The 23,617-nt window shown below is 43.2% G+C and overlaps 1 protein-coding gene across 2 annotated transcripts in view; it reads right to left on the bottom strand.

The window, feature by feature from the left end:
- LOC122932001 (TATA-binding protein-associated factor 2N-like) overlaps positions 1 to 23,617 on the bottom strand; it is a 53,005-nt gene that overhangs the window by 9,037 nt on the left and 20,351 nt on the right. The window contains exons 5-12 of one of the 2 annotated variants that reach the window (XM_044286137.1): positions 23,055 to 23,139; positions 21,013 to 21,221; positions 19,048 to 19,165; positions 9,927 to 9,961; positions 4,975 to 5,007; positions 4,783 to 4,889; positions 3,198 to 3,327; positions 2,957 to 3,076 (exon numbers count right to left, since the gene is read on the bottom strand). In XM_044286137.1, the coding sequence (XP_044142072.1) occupies positions 2,957 to 3,076; positions 3,198 to 3,327; positions 4,783 to 4,889; positions 4,975 to 5,007; positions 9,927 to 9,961; positions 19,048 to 19,165; positions 21,013 to 21,221; positions 23,055 to 23,139 (837 nt within the window). Of the gene's footprint in view, positions 1 to 2,956; positions 3,077 to 3,197; positions 3,328 to 4,782; positions 4,890 to 4,974; positions 5,008 to 9,926; positions 9,962 to 19,047; positions 19,166 to 21,012; positions 21,225 to 23,054; positions 23,140 to 23,617 lie in introns of both variants that reach the window. The other variant, XM_044286136.1, reaches the window with a different exon arrangement.

Here is a 23,617-nt window from a genome sequence, read left to right as displayed (position 1 = left end):
TAAATATGGCCTTGGAGAGGGATTCCGTACGACGGTCCTCAACAGACTGGAGGGAAGATCCGTCCTGTACAGGAATAGTAGTGCTTTTGGACAGGCGAGCCACGGGAGGATCAACCTTAGGCGGGGATGTCCACGTGGTCACAGAATCCGCTGGAAAGGGATAACAAATGTCCAGCTTTTTGGGTGTAATAAAGCGGACGTTAGGCCGAGTCCAAGCCTTGGATACCACAGAAGAAAAATCAGCGTGTATGGGAAAAACCTTGGAGGCCTGTTTGGGGCGGAGAAAGGACACGCCGGCCTGTTCAGAGCTGGGGGGGGTCATCGTGTAGCTGAAAGGTATCACGGATGCTAGTGACAAGATGCTCCACCGCGGACGCCAATTTGGACGGAAGCTCTGAGTCCATGTCCACCTCCGAATCCGCCAGTTCTCCCTCAGAAAGCGTATCCCTTTGAGAGGATAGACTTGACTGAGCTCGCACGCATGGCGGAGAGAGCGAAGCATCTGGAGAAGATGTGCGCTCAACCCTTGAACGTTTCTGAGTATGCCGGGCCCTGGAAGATTCGCTGGGAGGCAGGGAACCAGTGGGGGCGGCAGAAACGGTAGTCCCAGCGGGTGCGACAGGGATTGTGGCAGCCTGCGGGAGAGGCGGTCTATCCACGAGACGGCCCACTACGTGTGTAAGGCTTTCCACCGCCTGAGACAGAGACCTAGCCCAGTCAGGGGGTTCAGAGGCACCGGGGGGCGCAGCAGGGAAGCGGGCCCTGCACCGGGGCCTGACATGCAAGGCAATGCGGCTCAGATTGCCCACGCGGAAAAAGTTCCTTACAGGCGGTACAGGCATGGTACCAGGGTTTGGGGGCACCTGTGGGATCTGACATGCTGAAGTGTGGTTGTACTCTAATATAGAGACCACAAAGGGTTATAGCAGCTATGACCAGGAGGGTTAGGAGAGGGTTAACTGTCCTACCAGTGCCTCAGAAGAACGTCAGGAGATGGCCCAGATCAGCAGCAGCAGAGAAGCAATGAACAGCAGTGAGCAGCAGAGAGCAGCAGAGAGCGCCCACAGAAGCCGAGCGATGTACACAGGAGGTTAGAGTCCCCCACCGTGTCCCAGCTTCCTGTCAGGAGTGAGGAAGCGCGGGAAACCTCAGCAGAAAGCGCGGGGAACAAGCTCCGCCCCCTCCAGCGCTTGAAATGTCTCCTGTGAAGGAGAACGTAGCTCCGCCCCCAAAATGACGCGCGCGTAAGCCCCGCCCCCTGCCGGGACCGCTAAGCCCCGCCCCCCGGTCTCGGCGGGAAGGGGGAGAGAGAGAAGAGAAAAAATGGAGTCAGCCCCGAATGAGGGGGGGGGGGGGGGGGGGAGAGAGAAAGATAGCAGCGTGGGGGGGAACGGCATGGGGGTGCTGAGGATGCTGCTGTGCTGCATTGTCCTGCAGATGAGCGCTCAGAATGAGCGACCACGGGTGCCCCCCTTACCCAGAGGGGTAGATGCTGCAGATAGGGACGGGGTATGGGCTGGAATAGCCATCTCACCGTCCGACGTCTTCACCCTCAGTCCTTTCCAGCAGGGTCGCCCCTTCAGCCACTGGCACCGCAGTGGCAGGAAGCTGGAAGAGGGGCTTGGCGTGCGGGCGACCCCCTAGCTGGCGGGATGTAGGGGAGCCATTGCTGCCCAGATCCTCCTATTGCTTCTGTGGGGGAGGCAGCAGTGCAGATAAGTTGGCACTGGCGCAGCTCAACCCCGGGAGAGCAGAGAGGTCTAATGCGTCTCTGGTATCCCTAGGAAAAAATAAAATAACAAAATTAGAAGAAAAAGTAAAAATAACAAGGAGAAAACAGCCCTGCAGTAGCAGGGAGTGTCTTGCCTCCTTGGACACTAAGCTAAAACTGGTAGCCTCTATCTCCAGGCTGAGGGTATAGCTGATGGAGGAGGGGCTTAACAGTTTTACTTAGTGTCACGCCTCCTAGGGAGCTGAGCTATACCCAAGGTCTGTGTCCCCCAAGGAAGGGCGAGAAATACTCACTTATGTATACCTTTGAGCACCCTACCTTCAGTTCATACATCTTATGTCCTTGAAAAAAACAAAAAAGACCCAGGGGGTCCCAGGAGGGTGAAGGACAATGCCCACCCAATATGACCACAGAGGACACCCGTGATTTGTAACTCTGTACAAGCTCCCGAGTGAAATAGAAAAAGAAAATGGAGCTCATAGTACCAAAAAGTAAAAATATGCTTTATTTGAACATAATTAAAAGATATACATAAATAGAAAGACAAGTAAATATTATGCCACTTAAAAAAGTGAATGGGATGGCACACGTCAATTGTAAAATATCAATGTATGGGTCAAGGAAAGATACTGGGTACAATGACCAACCTATGACCCGATAGCAAGGTAAGAACCAAAATACATAGGTGAGTCAGTAGTCAACAAGCAGACCTGCACGGCAATAAACCAAGGTTTGTTTGGCAAGTGCAATATGAGGAGTAAACAACAAACCACAGTGGAGACCAGGTGTGGTAAAACGCCAAAGTCAAAATGCCGTGCAGGTGATAGAAGAGCAAATACTCACCTAAGGAGGACAGAGTGCTGAGTTACCCAGGAGCGCGCTACCCTGGGGTAGCGCCATCCTGGGTAATTCAGCACACTGTCCTCCTTAGGTGAGTATTTGCTCTTCTATCACCTGTCACCATAATATTTACTTGTCTTTCTATTTATGTATATCTTTTAATTATGTTCAAATAAAGCATATTTTTACTTTTTGGTACTATGAGCTCCATTTTCTTCTTTTTCTATCTTATGTCCTTGGTCTGTAGGCACCAGACAGGTAGGAATACTTGGCACATCTACATTATACCATTTGCATATCTCCGGGAGCGACTCATCAAATTACCTAAAATAAACTACAACATTTCATAAAGCACAATAACTTCAGACTGGTTCCATTACTTACCACCTCCTCGTCGACCTCCACCACCAGCACCAGCACCAGGAGCACTTACTCCCCCTTTCAAAAATTCAGGCCGCCGAGTGGCAAAAGAGACTTTGATAGCATTGCCCATAAATTCTTTTCCTGTGTGAAAAGTACAGTAAATCACCGTAGCTGTCATTAAGCAAGTTGGCACAATCCATATACAATAGTGTAAATCACACTTACTGAAAAAACAATATTGGCAAAAGCAATAACTTCTTACCATCAAACCAATCTATGGCTGCTTTGGCTGAAGGAGGATCATCAAATGAAACAGTTGCTTCTCCTTTGGACTTGCCAGTTTCCTTGTCAGTGTAAATGTTTATCATTGGCTTTCCGGTCTTCTTATTAGTCTGCAAAAATAGGAAGTGTAACTCTGTGTTCTCCTAACTGGGATGCACTTTGAAATCTTCACCATTTAGTAAAATGCTTTATAGCATTTAGAAGAGTACCTGTAACTATGAAAGTGCAGTGTAGACTGATACATAATTTTCCAGGGAAAAATTCTGTAAAACTTGTATTTAATTGATTTAAATTCCTGCTCATTCTGGGCTTTGAAGTCCAGCAGACGGTCCTATCAGTGATCGACAGCCTCCCCTCTATGACTGTGTATACAGAGATAGCTGTCAGTCACTGATAGGACCGCCTCCTTGACTTAGTCCCAAAAGAGCAGGAATTTAAATCAAAGTGAAGCAGGCGGTCCTATCAGTGATTGACAGCCATCTCTGTATACACAGTCAGAGGGAAGGCTGTCGATCACTGATGGGACTGTCTCCCTGACTTCGAAGCCCAGAATGAGCGGGAATTTAAATCAACGAAATACAAGTTTTACTGAATATTTCCCCTTTTCCACAAAACTATCAATCTGCTCAGCTTTTTCCCCCCCTCTATAGCATGCTGTGCTCAGACACCATGTTCAACGTGACAAGTTCCCTAACTAAACTGGATAACTCAGATTTCTACCCTAGGACAGGCAATCAATATCAGATAGGTGGGGTTTAGACTCAGCACCCCCACTGATGAGCTGTTGGAAGAGGTCGAGGTACTGCAGCCTTCTCAGTAAGGCATCGCAAAGTGATGTAAACATTGAATGCCGTATTTTTCATAGCACTGCCGCCTTGTTCCAATTATATAAATGTGATTCAGACACAACCCCCCCCCCCCCCCCCCATCTGAAACATTGATGGCATATTGCTAGGAAATGCCATCAATGTCAGAAAGACGTGGGACCCCGCACCCATCTCCAGAATGGGAACCCTGACGTGAACCCATGCGCGGCAACCCTCCATTCACCACTGTATGTGCTGACTTGCTATTTCTGGTAGTCCCATTGCGGCAAACAGTTGGATTCACTTAATGGTGTGCGCTCCATTTGCTACTATGAGACTTCCGAAAATAGCCAAGCGTGCTAACAGCTATTTTCAGAACTTCTGTAGCGAGGGAGAGCTCGCTACGCATTCGTGTCAAGAGCTGCGTTCTGTAAATAGGAGTGGGGGTAGCGCAGCCAAGTCCCACGCTCTACCAACAGACTATTAGGTGCAACAGGAAAGCTTTATAACTCTCTGCTAGTGTGTTCTATTGAGTATGTCTACTGAGGACAGCTTTACAATACACAGGTTGCATCACAAGTTTCACAATTATTTTTAACCCTAAACTACTGTTTCAAACGTAAAGGGTGAAATTAACAGCCTATCCGACATGCAGATTTGCTACTACAAGTTACTTCCCTTGTGGATATACCCCTAATAGGCCCTCAGTACATGATCCCATTATGAAAACGTGGATGTTTGCACTTTAAACACTTTCACCTTTATAATGCCAATCTGTTTGAAGTAGTCTGCCACTTGATCTGAATCAGCATCTTCATTTAGTCCTTGCACAAATATCGTGTTATTGTCAGAATTGTCCTGATCATCTATAAAAATGAAAACACAGCTATAGTAGTACCCGGTCACTTGTGAAATCATACCCACTTCAGCTACATGTTACCTTATTCTTACCTTGCTCAGGTTTATTACCATAATCTTTAGATCCTGAAAAAAGTACAAAACAAGATATTGGGAAAAGGAAAATTTTACATTTTAGAGATTCTCTTCCAGTAATGCAACTAAAGCCACCCAAAAAGTCTTGCAATGAGTGATAACATTTATGCATTTTTACAAAACCAATTTTATGGTTATGAGCCAAAGTTTAACCCCTCCTCCTCGCCAAATAGAAAACAAAACGTAATATATAGGGGCAGAGCATTTAAAGTCATTATCTAAATATACCCTACTCTTGCTGCACAGTCAACACAAAACAAGCACGTTAAATATATTTTTATACATTTGTAGAAACATTTAAAGTGAATCGGTCACCAGTTTTATGTTGTTGTACTGAGGACGACACTAACAAAAATGATGGGTCACTTTTTTTTTACCCAGTTTCTTAAAATCTGGGGGAGAACCTCCAGTGTAAGTCAAAATGCATTTGGACAGTCTTCAGACTATTTCACATTTTGTTATGTTGTGACCCTTGCTAAAAAATAATGTTTTTCCCCATATGCCTTAAGAAAGTGACACAATTTTAGAAGTTTTTTGCAAATTTATTCAAAAGGAAAACTAAAATTTCTAATGGACGTAGAGTATTCAGACCCTTTGCGCCAACACTTGGAATTTAGCTCTGGGGATCTCCCATTTCTCTTCGTCTCATCCGTTCAGGATGTCTTCAGTTCCGGAACGGAACGTTTTTTGGCCGGAGAAAATACCGCAGCATGCTGCGCTTTTTACTCCGGCCAAAAATCCGGAAGACTTGCCGCAAGGACGGATCCGGAATGAATGCCCATTGAAAGGCATTGATCCGGATCCGGCCTTAAGCTAAACGTCGTTTCGGCGCATTTTTTAGAGTGGTTACCATGGCTGCCGGGACGCTAAAGTCCTGGCAGCCATGGTAAAGTGTAGCGGGGAGCGGTATACTTACCATCCGTGCGGCTCCCGGGGTGCTCCAGAGTGACGTCAGGGCGCCCCACGCGCATGGATCACGTGATTGCATGGCACGTCATCCATGCGCATGGGGCGCTCTGACGTCATTCTGGAGCGCCCCGGGAGCCACACGGACTAAGTATACCGCTCCCCACTACTACTATGGCAACCAGGACTTTAATAGCGTCCTGGCTGCCATAGTAACACTGAAAGCATTATGAAGACGGATCCGTCTTCAAATGCTTTCAGTACACTTGCGTTTTTCCAGATCCGGCGTGTAATTCCGGCAAGTGGAGTACACGCCAGATCCGGACAACGCAAGTGTGAAAGAGGCCTAAAAGACTTTCAGACTGAGAAACAAGATTCTCTGGTATGACAAAACCAAGATTGAACTTTTTGCCCTGAATACCAAGTGTCATGTCTGGAGGAAACCAGGCACTGCTAATCAACCCTTCAATGAAGCATGGTGCTTTTTCAGCAGCTGGGAAGGGGATACTGGTCAAGAGTTGAGAGAAATCTGAATGGAGCAAATTACAGCGAACATTCTAAATGAAAACCTGATCCAGAGTGCTCTGGACCTCAGATTGGGCTGGAGGTTCACTTACCAACAAGATGACACTAAGAACACAGCCAAGACACAGTAGTGGCGTAGGGACAAATGTGAATGTATTTGACCCAGTCAGAGCCCTGACAAAACACAATATAACATCTCTAGAAAGAACTGAAAATGGCTGTCTACCGACTGTCCAGATCCAACCTGACAGAGCTTGAGGGGATCTGCAGAGTAGAATGGCAGAAAACCAAATGTGCATCATACACAAGACGACCGGAAGCTGTAATTGCTACCAAAAGGGCTTCAACTAAGGACTGAGTAAAGAGTCTGAATACTTAAGTCAATGCAAGATTTTAGTTTTTCATTTTAAAAAATAAACAAAAGATTTCAAACATTGTTTTCACTTATTTTACTACTGCGTATAGAATGACAGGGAAAGACTTGATTTATTTTTTAATTTTTATTTTAGCATAGCGCCGCAAAATAAAATGTGCAAAAAGTGAAAGGGCTTGAAGACTTTCCAAATGCACTGCATACATACTGTACATAAGAAAACTTGTGCTCTATATTGAGTAAACTCCGGTGCAAGGCTGCTTAATGGGGATTATAAGAATGACTGGACAAAAAGAAATAAGTGACCTGGTGTTCAGAACAGGTATGATCTCATGTAGGACAGCATAAAACAGACGATATTCACTTTAATCATTGGGTTCACTTTCTTGGTGTTTGTTTTGTTGCTGTTTTTGGCAAACATTCCAGCTCCAAAAGGTTGCTGGAAGTCAATGGGAAATGCACGACAAACAGGCATTATTGGCATTGGTGTTTTTTATGCTTTGTGCTTTGCGGTCCTCAAAACACGGATGGTGTCAGTGTGCATTCCGCAATTTGCAGAAGGGCAAGGACAGCCATTAATATAACTGCCTATTGTCCGCAAAACAGACAAGAATAGGACAGGTAAAAAAAAATTTTTGCAGGCCAGGGAACAGAGCAACGGATGCCGACAGCACATGGAGTGCTGTCTGCATCTTTTGCGGCCCCATTGAAGTGAATGGGTCCGCATCCAAGCCGCAAATACTGCGGCTCGGATGCGGACCAAAACAACGGCCGTGTGCATGAGGCCTTAGGTGGATTTTTTGCCAGTGTTTAAGTCACAGTAGCTCTGGCATTTTTTTCTTGCATAGGTCTCCACTATGCAGCGTTTGTTGGTAAGTTTTTATGGCGCTTTTGCATGTTTCTTTTTTTACCAATGCATTTTGGCACACAGGTGTTTACACTCATGCAAATGAGCAATTAGAGCACTGCTCTGCACACGCCCCTCCCGTTGATTGACAGGGTATGACATCAGGCTGAGCTTATACATATCTACTGTACATGTGTATTATACACACTGAACTATAACTTCACATTGAGATCTGCAACCTAATATCAGAAACCTAATATACATGTTACTGCTTTATTCACAAGCACAATATATGAATATAGACACCAGTAATGTGGGATAAGGTCTATGAATAAACCAGTAAAACCACTATTTTCAGTATAGTATGGCATTATTATATGATTATATATTATTTTAGTATAGCCTCTAAATATGGTTTTAAAGAAAAACAAAACATCTCATGGAACTTGAACCAGAGATGTCCCATACATACAAGGCAGACCACTATACCACCAAGCTAAAGCATTACCACATAGGGATGTATTATTTTCCTATGCTTATGAGCCATCACAAATTACTGGGGCCTGTATAATCATATTAGGTTTGTAAATAAAGAATTAATATGTAGATTCGCTTTCTGGGCAGATCTCAGTGTGGTGAAGCTATAGTACATAGTGTATATGATATGCAGATGGGGGTATTACATAGCAATGCTCAGAATATTCAGCTCCGCCTCGGAGTGCTTAAATTGCTTATTTGCATATGAATAAGAAGGCAGATATCTCTGGAGCTGTTTACCATACAGATATAAGATAGGTATTGTGTTAATCAGCATGATGAGCCCTACCCGGCAGCATGTCTGGTTTAATGGGGTTGATCCTGGTGACAGAGCTTTAACATGGGGCGGAATGGCAAAATGCATGACACCCATTGCCAGTATGCTTTTTGCAGATCGAAAAACAGATATGGTCATGTGCATGGGGCCTTAGTCAGCTGATAGGTGGGGATACTGGGACTTAATCTCTCACCAACCCAATATTGGTAACCTAACTTTAGGAAAGGCCATCAACCGGAGGCTGGAAAACCCTTTTGCCTACCCCCACAAGAACATTTCATTTGTGTTCAGGTAGCTTAATCTTGTGAATTGCTCCATTCCACTCAGTAAAATTTAGATATTGTTATGGGAAACCAAAAAGTGCACTTCTGAACTAAATTATTCACAGCTAAGCACGGTCATAATATCTGTTGGCTGCCTATACAAATAAAATACTAAATGCTACTACAGGTCGCTAGTACCCAATGCACATAAGGGGTACCTCAACCGTGAGTTAAAGCAAATTGGGACCGATTTTATTTTCTTACAATGCACAAGAAACACAGTTTAAGGGTTCATTCACACGTCTGCAAAAGGGTCCGCACCTGTTTCGCAATTTTGCTTAATGGGTGCGGACCCATTCATTCTCTATGGGCCCGTACGTGAAGTGGAGAGCACACTATGTGCTCTCCGCTTCCGCATTTGCAGAGCACGGCCCCAAACTTCCGGGTTTTGGCCCCGAACTTCCGGTCCGCAGCTCCGCAAAAGATAGAACATGTTCTATTCTTGTCCACAGCTGCAGACAAGAATAGGCATTTCTATAGCGGGTGCCGGCCGGGTGTGTTGCGGATCCGCATTTTGCGGGTCCGCAACACACCACAGACGTGTGAATGGACCCTAACCTGAATAGATAGCTTATGAAGCAGTCAGAATCAAGATTTTTAAAGGACAATGCTATCTGCTTCATGGATGGTCAATAGTACTAAATTTATGAAAATTCCACATTTGACATTACATTCCCAAAACAAGTCGGACCAACAAATAGGACAAAGTCTCCAATTTTCACAGCATGACTTTTTTATATAAGAGGCACTAAGTTCAAATTAGGAAGCATCTGCTAGCTTAATGGTTTAGATACACAGAAGCAACCATGGGATCCTTGTATAGAATATACTTTAGGATTAGTTTTCTCCTAATTGTTGAAAACCAAAATTCTGGAGCAACTTGCTTTAACAATACAATGAGCAAATGATCCAGCAATGAACTTTCAGCAGCAATAGATTAAGTAGAAAAGCAGTGCTGGAAGATTCTCTTCACAGTCCTTACCCTAGAAGCAGTCCGCACACTTGCCTTTTGAATGTATCTTTGCTCACAGAGATACGACAGCACTTATTACTGGCCTGAAACAAGCTGAGGAGTCCTGTTCAATGCAACAGGAATTCCACCGAGTTTTTCTGGGCACTTACCACCAAAATTTTTGAAGCCACCTCGGTCGCCACCGCTGCGGAGGAAAAAGTGGAGACATGATTTTTTTTAACCCCCCTTTACCACATAGGGCTGTTGAACTCAGAAACCCCAAGCAGCTGTCAAGATCAGTGTAGCTTCCCATATGAAAAAAAAATCCCATGTACATTGCTATTAAACAGACTTTACCATTTCAGGTTCTCTGGGATGAAGAAATTCTGCTCAATCTGAGCTTTAAAAATGCTTTAATGGAGGACACTTTGAAAGTAGTAGAAATCTTAGTGTGTACACAGACGTCCATACTGCCACACTAAGTATTTTTTACCAGTCAGTACACTAAGCTTAATTAACATATGCTGGAGAAAATCTTTAAAAGGGTTGTCTCACTTCAGCAAATGACATTTATCATGTAGAGAAGGTTAATACAAGGCACTTACTAATGTATTGTTATTATCCATATTGCCTCCTTTCCTGTCTGGATTCATTTTTCAGTCGCATTATACACTGCTCATATCCAGGGGTTATTACCACCCTGCAATTTAGCAGTGGTGGCTGTGCTTGAACACTATAGGAAAAAGAGCTGGTCTCTGGTGGTCAGGATTGTGAAAGCGCACATGGGCACCTCGTAGAAACGAGGAATGTAAAACGCAATGAAGAATGAATCCAGCCAGCAAAGGAGGCAACATGGACAATCAGCAAATGGGATTTATTATGTAGACTAAATTTAATACAAGGCACTTACTAATGTGAGACAACCCCTTTAAAGGGAGTCTGACAGCAGTTTGACCATGCAACCTGTAAAAACAGAAAAGTGAATAGGAAAGTTTATTCTGCAAATTTCCACTCCTGCAAGTGCCCAGGAGACTAAGCTTCTTGTGACGTTCCTCCTTAATTGCACTGCCCCTCCCCTCTGCTGAGTGACAGCTGTAGTGTTCTCAGAATGGGGGGGGGGGGTGCTACTGCTAAGCAGCTCAATACAGAGCACTTTACCATGAAGTGTACTTTCAAGAACAGAACTTGGCAGAATAAAACTTAATATGAACACAACTCCTGATACAAAAAAAAAAAAACTCTTAGGTATGTCCTGCTCTACCCTGCCCTCACCTAGTGTAGTCAGCAGTTGTACAAAACTGCTCTGACAGGGTTTTTTAATGACAAATTGATCCAAAATTACAATGCTTACCAGTTTGAAACACAAAGGACGGTCCGCCTTGTGAAAATATAAGCATAAATGACTGTATAATCAAAATACTTTATTTTTTAAACACCCTGCAGCTCAGTGCCTTCCCATTTTCCCTTACTGTCAGTGAATCTTTATTAGAGAAATTCCTGAAACCATAGTGTTTGTCTCTTCTGTACTGTGGATCAAAATAGTTATTTCTAGTAATGGGAGAACAATGGAATGCAACTGGAAGGAGTTTTGGACAATTTGGACATGTCATTGGCTTAAGGCCAAAAAATAAAATTGTGTGCAGACTGCTGTCCTCCATAGAGAGACGCCAGCTTGTTGTCCTGCTAATTTATTGGATTAATTCAATATATAGACTACAATAAGAAAGCTATAGACAACTACTCCTTATCTAGTTCAAAGATGTATATGTTAAAAGGTCTCCAAACACCTTCATGGCCATTTTTATCACTGCATTTTACTTATTTTGGACTAAACAAAATAAATGTATTAAAGAAATTTCTCGTTAACTGTTAAATTGCAGCCTAGCTGTGAGCATCTTTCACTTTGAGATGTCACCTGACAGCTACATATAGCAGTTACCTCTGAACTAATAACAGTTCAAACACTTATTTAAGCCATTTTTTTTTTATCAGTTAGGGTACTTTCACACTAGCGTTATTCTTTCCCGGTATTGAAATCCAGTAAAGGGTCTCAAAACCAGAAAGAAAAAAAACGCATCTGGAACTGCTGGGCGGATTCTAACAACGCTAGTGTTGAAGTACCCCAAGATGAGAATGGAGCTATAAAGAGTGAGTGTTAGCTGTCTGGAGATCAGAGATAACCTATATGTGTGCCTGGCTATGAGCTGTGCGCTGCGATTGGCCAGTGCTGCAGCAAGGGACACGCCTCCTACAAAAAAATCAGTTCAGTACAACAGACGGAGCTGAGACACCAGAGCCTATACCGGGGGAACGGAGTGGCGCCCAGGCATACTAGTAAGTGCAGGGGGACCCCTGGGCGCCGCTCTGCCCACAGATAGAGTTAGTTTTTAGTTTCTATACTAGTGAAAGGTCCTCTTTAACTCTGAGTTTTGTTTGGCTGTTAACCCTTGCTTTGTTACTGGGAAAAATGGATTAAAATGGAAAATCTGCCAAAACAGTGAAATTCAGAAATTTCATCTCTAATTTCCATCAATTCTTGTGGAACACCTAAAAGGTTAAAGTTTGTAAAATCAGTTTTGAATACCTTCAGGGGTGTTGTTTCTAAAAATGGGGGGTCATTTTTGGGTGGTTTCTATAATGTATGCCTCACAATGACTTCAGACTTGAACTGGTCTTAAAAAGTGGGTTTTGGAAATTTTAGGAAAAATTTCAAGATTTGCTTTTAAACTTCTAAGCCTTCTAACGTTCCCAAAAAAATTAAATTGCATTCACAAAATGATCCAAATATGAAGTAGACATATGGGGAATGTAAAGTAATAACTATTTTTGGAGTTATTACTATTATAAAAAGTAGATACATTGACATTTTTTATAATTTGTTGGTAAATTATTTTTTTAAATAAAAATGACTTAATTTACTCATTTTTACCACTGTCATGAAGTACAATATGTGACGAGAAAACAATCTCAGAATAGCCTGGATAAGTAATTTTTAAAGTAATCACCACATAAAGTGACATGTCAGATTTGCAAAAAATGGCCTGGTCCTTAAGATGAAATATGGCAGGGTCCTTATGGGGTTAAACAATGTAGTTTTTGATGGAGTACAAATTTCTTATGATGGGAAGTAGGACTTTTCACCCTGTACACTGATCTTCTGGGGTAAAAAGGTATACATTTTTTGTGCAAAAATTTGCGACTTCGCTATTTTACAGCGCTCATGCCACATTTAGAAAGTGGGGAGGTCAGCTACGATTCTTCGAGGGGTGTATCTGACTCCATAGCCTAATTTTACAAAGCCATAAAGATACCAAACTGTGGGACAAAGATAGACTGTATTTACTTTGGCTTCAGACATATGGGAAACTGAAAAATTGCTGAGTACAGAAGGACCGCAGAACTGCTGCGTGAAAAAAAAAAAAAACACTCATGTACACAGACTCGTTGAAATGAATGGGTCAGGATTCAGTGCGGGCGCTATGCGTTCACCTTGCGCATTACACAGGACAGTAAACTGTAGGTTTACAAACATTGCTTGTTAGTGTATTACACTGTGAAAGGCCTCTTTCACAAGCGAGTTTTCCATCACGGAATATATATGATGATATGATCTTATGAGTGCGGGACAATAGCCCCGCAGGCAGCCCGACATGCAGAGCATCATTGTAATCCATAATGCTGTGTACTCCCGTGTGCACGATCAATGCGGCTTCGGGACATATGGCCCACTCACGGACCGTACATCTCAGAGGGCATACGTTCACGTGCAAAGGCCCTAAAATGGGGTTTTTAAACAGAAAATCAGCACCAAAAACCACACTAATCCAGCAATAAATAGTATGCATTATACACGGCCTTCTGAATACAAATACGCTACTTGTGCAGGTAGCATTAAATGTGTTGGCTCACTTCAGTAAATTGCTTTTATCAGAGTCAGTACAAGACACTTGCTAACGTACTGCAATTGCCCATATTGCCTCCTTTGCTTGATTAATTTTTTCCATCACAAACTACTCATATCTTGAAGTTGTGACCACCGTGTAATCCATCAGCGGTGGCCGTGCTTGTACACTATAGGGGAAAGCACCAGCCTATGTGCGCTCCTGGCCACCAGAGAGGCTTGGACTTTTTTCTACAGTGTGCAAGCACGGCCATCGCTGATTGATTGCAGGGTGGTCGTAACCATGGAAACAAGCAGTGTATAGTGTGATGGAAAAATTAATCCAGACTGAAGGAAGCAATATGGACAATAATATTAGTAAGTGCCTTGTATAAACTTTCTCTAAATAAATACCACTTGCTGAAGTGACAACCCCTTTAACTTTCAAATGTTTCCATCCAATAGAGCTGCAGGGTGGCTTATTTTGCAGCTTGTTTCATTTTCCAATGGCAATGGTCTCAGGATGCATTACGGTTCAGTCACAATGAGGCGAATGCTTTTGGAGGATGGCCTGGTGTCAAGAAGGGCAGCAAAGAAGGCACTTCACACCAAGAAAACATCAAGGACAGACTGACATTCTGCAGGAAGCACAGGGATTGGACTGCAGTAAGGTGATTCTCTCTGATGAAGCCTATTCAGACTGTTTGGGACATCTGGCAAAATTCCTGTGAGCGATACCATCAGTCCTGTGTCATGCCAACAGTAAAGCCTCCCAAAGCCATTCGTGTATGGGGCTGATTCTCATCCAAGGGAATTGGCTCACTCAAGATTTTGCCCTGAATAAAGAATAGTATCAAAACATCCTCCAAGAGCAACTATACCCAACCTTTCAGGAGTAATTTGGTGATAAATGAGGCTTTTTCCAGCATGATTGAGCACCATGTCACAAGGGAAAAGCCATAACCAAGTAGGCTACTTAGGCTAAGTAGGCTACTTTCACACTAGCGGCAGGACGGATCTAACCTGCCGTTATTTTACCGTGCCGCCGGACCACCGCTCCGTCCCAATTGACTATAATGGGGACAGGGGCAGAGCCCCTGTCCCCATTATGGTCAATTGGGACTGAGCGGTGGTCTGGCGAAATAGCGGCAGGACGGATCCGACACGGTGAACAGCCTGTCGGATCCGTCCTGCCGCTAGTGTGAAAGTACCCTTAATGAACAAAATATTGAAATTTTGAGTTCATGGCCAGGAAACTCCCAGGATCTCAATCCCACTGAGAACCTGTCAATCTTCAAAATGAGGGTGGACAAATAAAAACACAAATTGTGATAAACTCCAAGCACCGATTAGGCAAGAATGGGTTGCCCAACAGGGTTTGGCCTACAAGCGGATATCCAGTACGCCAAAGCAAACTGCAGAAATCTTGAAAAAGGGTCAACACCGGAAATACTGAGTTGTCACATAGACCATGTATTTCTCAATAAAAATTTAATAAAACATATGAAATGCGTTAAGTGTACCAGAGTAACATCTGACAAAAAGATCCAAAAACATTGAAGCAGTAAACACTGCAAAAACCTGACTTTTGGCCATGACTAGACTGAACTTTGTTGAAAGAAGATGTCATCGAATAGTGATATCCTTTTTTCTAATCAGTTTATTTTCCGATTTATTCTATTTCCTGAACATGATTATGGGAGGCGGCCATCTTGCCGGAGCTGTTCTTAACAGCAGTTAGTAAGGATTAAAGGGAACCTGTCATCATGTTCTGACAAAACCAAATGTACCTTAATGCTTGTTTACAGCGATCCATAATCTTCTCAGGACTAACCCGTCCTATTTTACCGCCCTATAACGCTTTCCCGCCTTTTATGCTAACAGAAGAGTCATATCTTACATGCTTGACCAGAGAAGAGTCATATTTTCTCCGAGTCAAGCTCCTCAGCTCTGCCGAAGAAATGCCCCTACAGAAAATCTCGCCCGAGTTTCCTTGCTTCGAGTCAAGGTAAGCACGCCCCCTAACAGTCTCTTCTTTTGTTAGATTAACAGCCTGCAGTGTGGCTGGGATCGCATAAGTCTCGCACAATCGCGGTGCGCTCCTTGGAAAGGCGCGATCCTGTCTCCGGCTGCCATTGTTAACCAGGTTTCAGCGGTGCACTACACATGCGCGCAACTTGTGCCATCACAGGCGCGCTGCGGGCTGTCAATCTAACAAAAGAGGGGGCGGTTAGGGGGCGTGCTTACCTAGACAAAGCAAGGAAGCCTCATTTGCATACGATCTGTGGGGGAATAAGTTGTTTTGCAGCGATCCTGCGCCTCAGACATCTTACACAAGATCATTAGAAGCCAGATGTTAACAGCTATAAGGTACTGCTGGCGGTTTATGATCCATTTTGGTGCTGACAGATTCCCTTTAAGAAAATCGCTTTACGGCAGCCACATGGGCCATAGACACAATGGTCAGGAGGGGACCTCTGACTTCTATGGGAGATGTTTCTAGACATGATCTGTGTCCTGTGCAGAGGTCATTGTATAAGGGAAGCATAGAAAAGCTCTGACAATCAGCTATTGTGAATGATGGATCCTGTCTTATCTGTTATTCTAATACTGTTTGTAATTATGTAATGCCTGTGTATAGATAAGTAGCTAACTGCAGTAAAGTGATCTGGACAGACCAAGAAGTGGTGCCATTTAGACTTAGTGGCCAGTATGAAAACTGCAGGATTTTTTCGTTTTAGCTTAAATATAGATATTGAAATGTAAAATTAAGTATCAAAATTTGTTTTTTAAACAAAAAAACTTGACTTAATAGGTCATTTTCTGAAATAACATTCCATTTGGCTGACTGCAGTTGATTACAGTAGGTACACGCTCTGTGCCAATCTCATCATAGCAATGTGGATACACACAAGCAGACGCAGGAACACGTGTGTAATATTACATCAGGGATCAGTAATCTACTGCGTTCCAGCTGTTCTGAAATTACAGATCTCAAAATCCTCCTTTCATTTCACTGGGAGTTTAAGAAAGGCCAAGTAAGTGTTTGCTGGGTGTTGTAGCTTCACAGCAGCTAGAGTGCCAAACATTAAAGGGGTTGTATCAACTCAGACAATGGGGGGGGGGCAGTTTGCTAGGAAATGCCCCCATTGTCTGATAGGTAGGACCTGCACATATCTTTCTGTTGGCCCTATAGAAATTAATGGGAGAGGTGGCCGCGCCCCCCATCGATTTCTACAAGGATTCCGAAAATAGCCGAGCGTGCCGCTCAGCTGTTTTCAGCTGGCAAATAGGAAGGCTTGTTGGTAGCCGGATGTGGTAACAAAAGTGCATAATAATCCTCAAGTCTTTCTTTGAGGATACTCTAACTGGGCCAGACATCTAGACTAGAAAGCCATAGTTGTTAATTGGTGCAAATAAACATACAATGACTATCCACTTCCCTTTTTCTGCCATCTTTTCAGGCTACCCGACGCACAGTGCATCGATGGTCCAAGACATTTATTGCTTGTCCAGCGCTGCTTATGTGATCAGCACTGGCCAATCCAATGGCAGTAGGAAGGGACTACCGACGCACAATCTGCATTGAGTATTCCGTTAAGCAGTAACCATTTTGGTTGGAAGAAGAGAGGCTTTGGAATCAACAAATCCATGGGTCAAAGGAAGAAAAGGAGGATACCATGTAAAAGTTCAGTCTGTTGCTCAGTGAATTCTGTCTTGAACATTCTGGCTGCCTGCAGCTATAGCTAGTTGGAGTTTAGTGCAAATGCGTTAATATTTTTAATTGACTAGCATTTTGTACACTTAGCGTTCACCTAAATGGGAGCTCATATATAGGTATCTAATGGCATGTCAAAAGAAAGCACTGGAGTTGGAGACAGATTGCTGAGGCTCACAAGACTGATGGCAGAATAGTTTTCTTCGTCATTAATAGGACTGTATGTGCATTACAGTTCTGATGCAGTGAACAGGAAATTCTGAATTGGAAATCCAAGTCTTTTCTGTTGAATCAACTATTTGAATGTATTGACTTGTGTCTTGTTTGCGGTTCTTGCTGTACTATTGAGGGTACATATCACAGTTTATATTGCTCTACACTACCTGTGTGGGGGGTGTGTGTGTGTTTTTTTTTGTTTGTTTGTTTTTTTACACATAGTAGATTATGCTACTAAATTTGATTTCTCTTAATTCAGAACTGTAAAGTAAAAATCTTTTTAAAAGCAAAAAGCCTAAGGCTTCATTCACACGTCCGTGAGATGGCGAACTGGCATCTGGCTTAGCGCAGGAGCGCACGGCATTATTGGTTGCTATGACGCTGTGCTCTCCTGCACTAAGCAGGATGCCAGTCCGGCATCTCATGGACCGTGCTCCACGGACGTGTGAATGAAGCCTAAGGGTGAGTTCCCACATAGCGGTAACAGCATACGGATATGCGGCTTTACCACAAATCAACAGTTTTCAAACTGGTTAATAATGGTCATGCGGTTTTGTGGGACTCATCATAGAACCCAAGATGCTCTTAGCCTGGTTGATCAGTCTTGTGGACGGGTCTGGATTTGTACCAGTATTATGTTCAGATGAAACTGGCCTTGGAAGGATGCATTCACTATAAAAGTATTATTGCTGGGGAGATTTATTAAACTGGCTCAGTTACCCAAAGCAACCAATCAGATTCCACCTTTCATTTTTCAAAGGAGCTGTTGATAATGAAAGGTTGCTATGGGAAACTAAGCCAGTTCTATTTTACACCAGCTTGATTAAGCACCCCCTTAGTGAATGCTTACAGAACCCAATGAATTTAATGAACTGTCAAATACTGCATTCAGGTGTAGATTCGGATACTCCAGAAGAGACACCACTTGAAGTAATGAACAGTACTATACAAATTTGGTCACAAAAAAACTGCTCTGACCAAGATTAAATGTATAAAATACTTTGCTACAAGCACCATAAAATAAATAAGTTTCCTCCCAAATATGAAATGGTGCACAACATTCCATATATCTATTTTGCATATTAATAGAAGAATTTCACATATTAGGCATCTCCAAACATAACACTACATTAAAAGGGTTGTGTGGTTTTATGAGAAAACTGGACAACCCTTGGGGATCAGACTGCAACAAAGAACTGGTAAGTACTTACCTGGTCCCATGCTGCAGATACCTGCAGTGTCTTTTTTACCCGGCTGGTGTCACCATTTTGGCCAGGTAAAAAGAACCCAAATAGGAGAACTGGAGCAGTGGTGTGGGATCTGCCAGGAAAGTACTTACCACCTGTTCTTTGCTGCAGACTGATCCTGAGAGAGAGGTCTGGTTCTCCCACAGAACTGAACCCTACCCATTTAAATGACTAATGAGAAAAGAAACTTCACAATGAGAAAAGAAAAAAAAGAAAGGATCTGTACTAACCTTACGCCAGTAGGTCTATCCGAGTCAAAGCCGCCACGGCCTCTGCCACCGCCAAAACTTTGGGACCCACCAAATCCACGATCACCACCATACCTGCCGTAATCGCGACGTTCATCGTCTATATTAAGAAATTATACATTAAAGAAAACACAGGTATATTTTAAAATCAGGTTCCAAAATTAAACAAATTCCAAAATTAAATTTTAAGAAAATACCATGTGCACTAAGCACCGACTATAAATAGGAAAGCCATGGCTGCAAAGTGCAGTATAACCAGGTCAGTGGAAGCAGGTGCCTATGGAGATCTACACTGTTTACACATGACAAAGAACCCATACAGAATTTGTCAACTTAAAGGGGTTCTGCACTTTCAATTAACTGATGATCTGTCCTCTGGATAGGTCATCAGCATCTGATCGGCGGGGGTCCGACACCCGAGACCCCTGCAGATCAGCTGTTTGAGAAGGCAGCGGCGCACCAGCAGCGCCGCGGCCTTCCCACTGTTTACCGCCGGGCCGCCCGCCCACTGACGTCACGACTTGTATCAACTAGAGTGGGCGCGGCTAAGCTCCATTCAAGTGAACAGAGCTTAGCCGCGCCCACTCTAGTTGAAACAAGTCGTGACGTCAGTGGGCGGGCGGCCCGGCGGTAAACAGTGAGAAGGCCGCGGCGCTGCTGGAGCGCCGCTGCCTTCTCAAACAGCTGATCGGCGGGGGTCCCGGGTGTCGGGCCCCCGCCGATCAGAAGCTGATCTATCCAGAGGATAGATCATCAGTTAATTGAAAGTGCAGAACCACTTTAAATATTGTTATGCATTTTGGATTGTCATCGTTTGAAAGTAGAGCTTTAAAATCTTGCGTTAGGTGAACTTTTTTTTTTTTTTTTTATGTAACTTACTCTGTAAGCCTCCAGGATTTTGTCTTTAAAAACTATATGCCCTGCCTATTTGTACTATTAAGACATGGAGATCGAAAAAAAAATTGACCAAATTACAACAAACCATAAGCATTTTATCCATAAAGTGTGAAATCCTAATCTACACAAATTGGACATAAAGCAAAAATAAATCTGAAATGCCATATGGAAAATTGCCAAGAAATCTAGATTATAGGACACAAACATGTGCATTCATTAAAGAAGACCTTTCATCAGTTTAGCCCTAGTCTAATTATGGTCTAACCTTATAGGGCACTTTTTCCCCCCCAAAGACCCCCGCCCCCAACCCTTTTGTGCCCTGTTGATGTTGACGCCTTATATTATAATGAGCCGACTCAGTTATACTAGGCGGAGACTCGCAGTTACGCTGGGGGCGGTTCTCTTCTCCATGGCTGTGAGCGCATCCAATCAGAGCGCACCGCTCTTAGCCAGGGAGAATGAGCCCCTCCCGATAAAGGTAAGACCATATTTGGACTAGGGCTAAACTGATGAAAGATCTTCTTTAAAAGGGAACCTGTCACCGGGATTTTGGGTATAGAGCAGAGGACATGGGTTGCTAGATGGCCGCTAGCACATCCGCAATACCCAGTCCCAATAGCTCTGTGTTTTTATTGTGTAAAAAAAACAGATTTGATATATATGCAATTTAACATAAAAGTCATATCTTACTTGTGTGACCAGAGAGTCATATTTTCAAGCTCTGACTCATCTCAGGTTAATTTGCATATGTATCAAATCCGTTTTTTACACAATAAAAGCACACAGAGCTATGGGGACTGGGTATTGAGGATGTGTTAGCGGCCATCTAGCAACCCATGTCCTCAGCTCTATACCCAAAATCCAGGTGACAGGTTCCCTTTAAGTTCACCTGTAAAGGTTAAAGTGCATTTTAGGTTCATCCTGAAATTTCACCCACAAGCCAAATAACCCTAACTTTCTGTGAGTAGTGTACCCTTATGATTTGCATTGGTATGTGCAATTAATCTAGGCATTTAGGCAGTTCTTACTAAAATTTATGGTGCACTTCACCTTGAGAGGAATGGCTAAAACCCTCTTTCCGGGAGGAGTAGGGCTGAGCTTGTCCACTGTATCCAGATGATTCATAGGATTCTTGAGTCTGCGGTTGCCCATAGCCTGACTTTGGCTTTTGCCCATAGTCTTGCTGATCATAGGACTCTTGAGGCTGTTGATAAGGTGGTCTGCTGCTACCAGACTGATTTTCATGTGACGAACCTCTGCTGCTGTATTAGAAAATTAACATTTTCAAATGTAATCTCAAGCAAGTAGAATTACTGTATTAAACCTAGACCACAAACACTCAAAAGGATGAAATAAAGCTCAACACTAGAGCTCCTTGAAAGATTATATTATAGGGAGTCTGTCTTCAGGAAAGTCACTTTTAAACCATGTAGGGCTAACCTAGCTGAATGTAATGATGCCCTTCACTAAGCAATTAATCTGGAGAAAAAGTACTTTAAGGGTCCATTCACACGTCCGTTGTTTGTTTCCTGATCTGTTCCGTTTTTTGCTGAACAGATCTGGACCCATTCATTTTCAATGGGTCCTGAAAAAAAACGGACAGCACAATGTCAGATTTTTTTTCAGGACCCATTGAAAATGAACGGGTCCAGATCTGTTCAGCAAAAAACGGAACAGATCAGGAAACAAACAACGGACGTGTAAATGGACCCTTATTCTGTATAGAAATTGGGGTACTTTCACACTAGCGTTTTTCTTTTCCGGCATAGACTTCGGTCCTAGGGGATCTATACCGGAAAAGAACTGATCAGATTTTATCCCCATGCATTCTGAATGAAGAACAATCTGTTCAGGATGCATCAGGATGTCTTCCATTCATTCTTTTTGACTTTTTCATGATTGAGAATGCAGCATGCTGCGGTTTTATCTCCGGCCCAAAAACAAACAAAACTAACACTTGCCTGAATGCCGGATCCGGCATTTTTTTCCATAGGAATGTATTAGTGCCGCATCGACGGATCCAGTATTCCCGGTCTGCTAGTGCGCAGACCTTTAAAAATGTGAAAAAATAAATACCGGATCCGTTTTGCCTGATGACACCGGGAAAACGGATCCGGTATTGCAATGCATTTTTTTGACCTGATTATGATCCTGATCATTCAGAAAAAAATTACATGTGTTTTCATACAGTTTGCCTGATCAGGCAGGCAGTTTAGGCTACGGAACTGCCTGCTGGAATCAAACAACGCAAGTGTGAAAGTACCCTTAGTTAAGTGCACAGAGGGCAAGTCCAAGACACTCTGTGCACTCTTGACCCTCCTGTTTCCTTTACCAGCCCCTCCCTCTCCTTGACTGAGAGCCAGGTTCTGGCATAGTCATCTTGCCTGGCCCTGTAAATCAAGGAGAGAAACACCGGAAGGAGGAGCAAGGGTGTACTCCTGATAATGAATGCATCCATGTATTAAGGTATTTGTTGCAGAAATTTCTGGGGCAGACATCTATTCCACATTACAACTAAATGGTCTTGTTTCTGCTATATAAGCATAGATTTTTGCAAGCTCCATTCAGCTGAATGGGACAGATTTAGATGTTTCAGAAAAATATCTCCTATATGTGCACACTTATTGTGCAAAGCAAATACAAGATAACGCATAGCTTAAAATGTGAGCCATCATATCGAGATCATGCACCTTTAAACAAATTGATCTCAAAACCTAGCCAGGATATTTCCACAAGTGAAAAAAGTAATTTACAGAAGTGTAAATGGATTGTCTGGTTTTCTATACTAATGGGGTCCGACACCCAGCAGCTCCGCTGATCAAGTGTTTGCCTGCTCGCTGTCAACATCGCACTGACAAGCAGTGTAATTACAGCTCCTCCGTACCATTCACTTGGATGGGATGAAGTATAACTACAACTGCTCCTTTTTATTCAAGTGATGGGACGGAGGAGTTGCGATTACACTGCTCGCCGCTGCAATGTTGACGACTAGTAGATAAACAGTGAAGAGAATGCAGAGCTGCAACGACAGGGCTGCTGGGAGTTGGACCTGGCTAATCTGGTATTGATAACTGGACATTTTATACTCTCACCTTCCTACTGATGATTCAGAAGTCTGTCCATAACCACCATAAGATTGCTGACTTTCATATGGTGCTTGAGAAGACTGGCCATAACCTAAAAAAGACCAAAATAGTTAACAAGTGTATAATAAGTAAAAAAAAAAAAAAACATGAAAAGTACAGGGTCATGCAGGATAGCAGACCACAGTGTGAATGTACATTGAGGTGGTTAGTTCACCCCGCTTCCCCTGCATGCCATCTTAGTATATATAGTAGGATGGTGGAAGCACGACACATTGCTATACAAACGATAGAAGGTTCAAGTCCATAAATGAGACAAAATAAAAATTTACACTGTATTTATACACACAAATGTTAAAGTGAAACTTCTCCAACTGGTACTATAATGCAAAATTATATGTTACTGTATTTTTTGCCCTATAAGACACACATTATTCCCAGCCAAAGTGGGGGAAAATGTCAGCGTGTCTTACGAGGCGAATACTTATGGAAGTGCTCACTAGTACAGGAGGATCGGGAAGCTGTGAATGCAGCCCTCCCTGGGCTCTGTACTCACCGATTACTGGTCTTCC

This window comes from Bufo gargarizans, chromosome 3 (genome assembly GCF_014858855.1).
Source record: "Bufo gargarizans isolate SCDJY-AF-19 chromosome 3, ASM1485885v1, whole genome shotgun sequence".
Lineage (NCBI taxonomy): Eukaryota > Metazoa > Chordata > Amphibia > Anura > Bufonidae > Bufo > Bufo gargarizans.
Note: the sequence above shows the minus strand (reverse complement) of the source record. Positions and strands in the feature narration are given on the sequence as shown.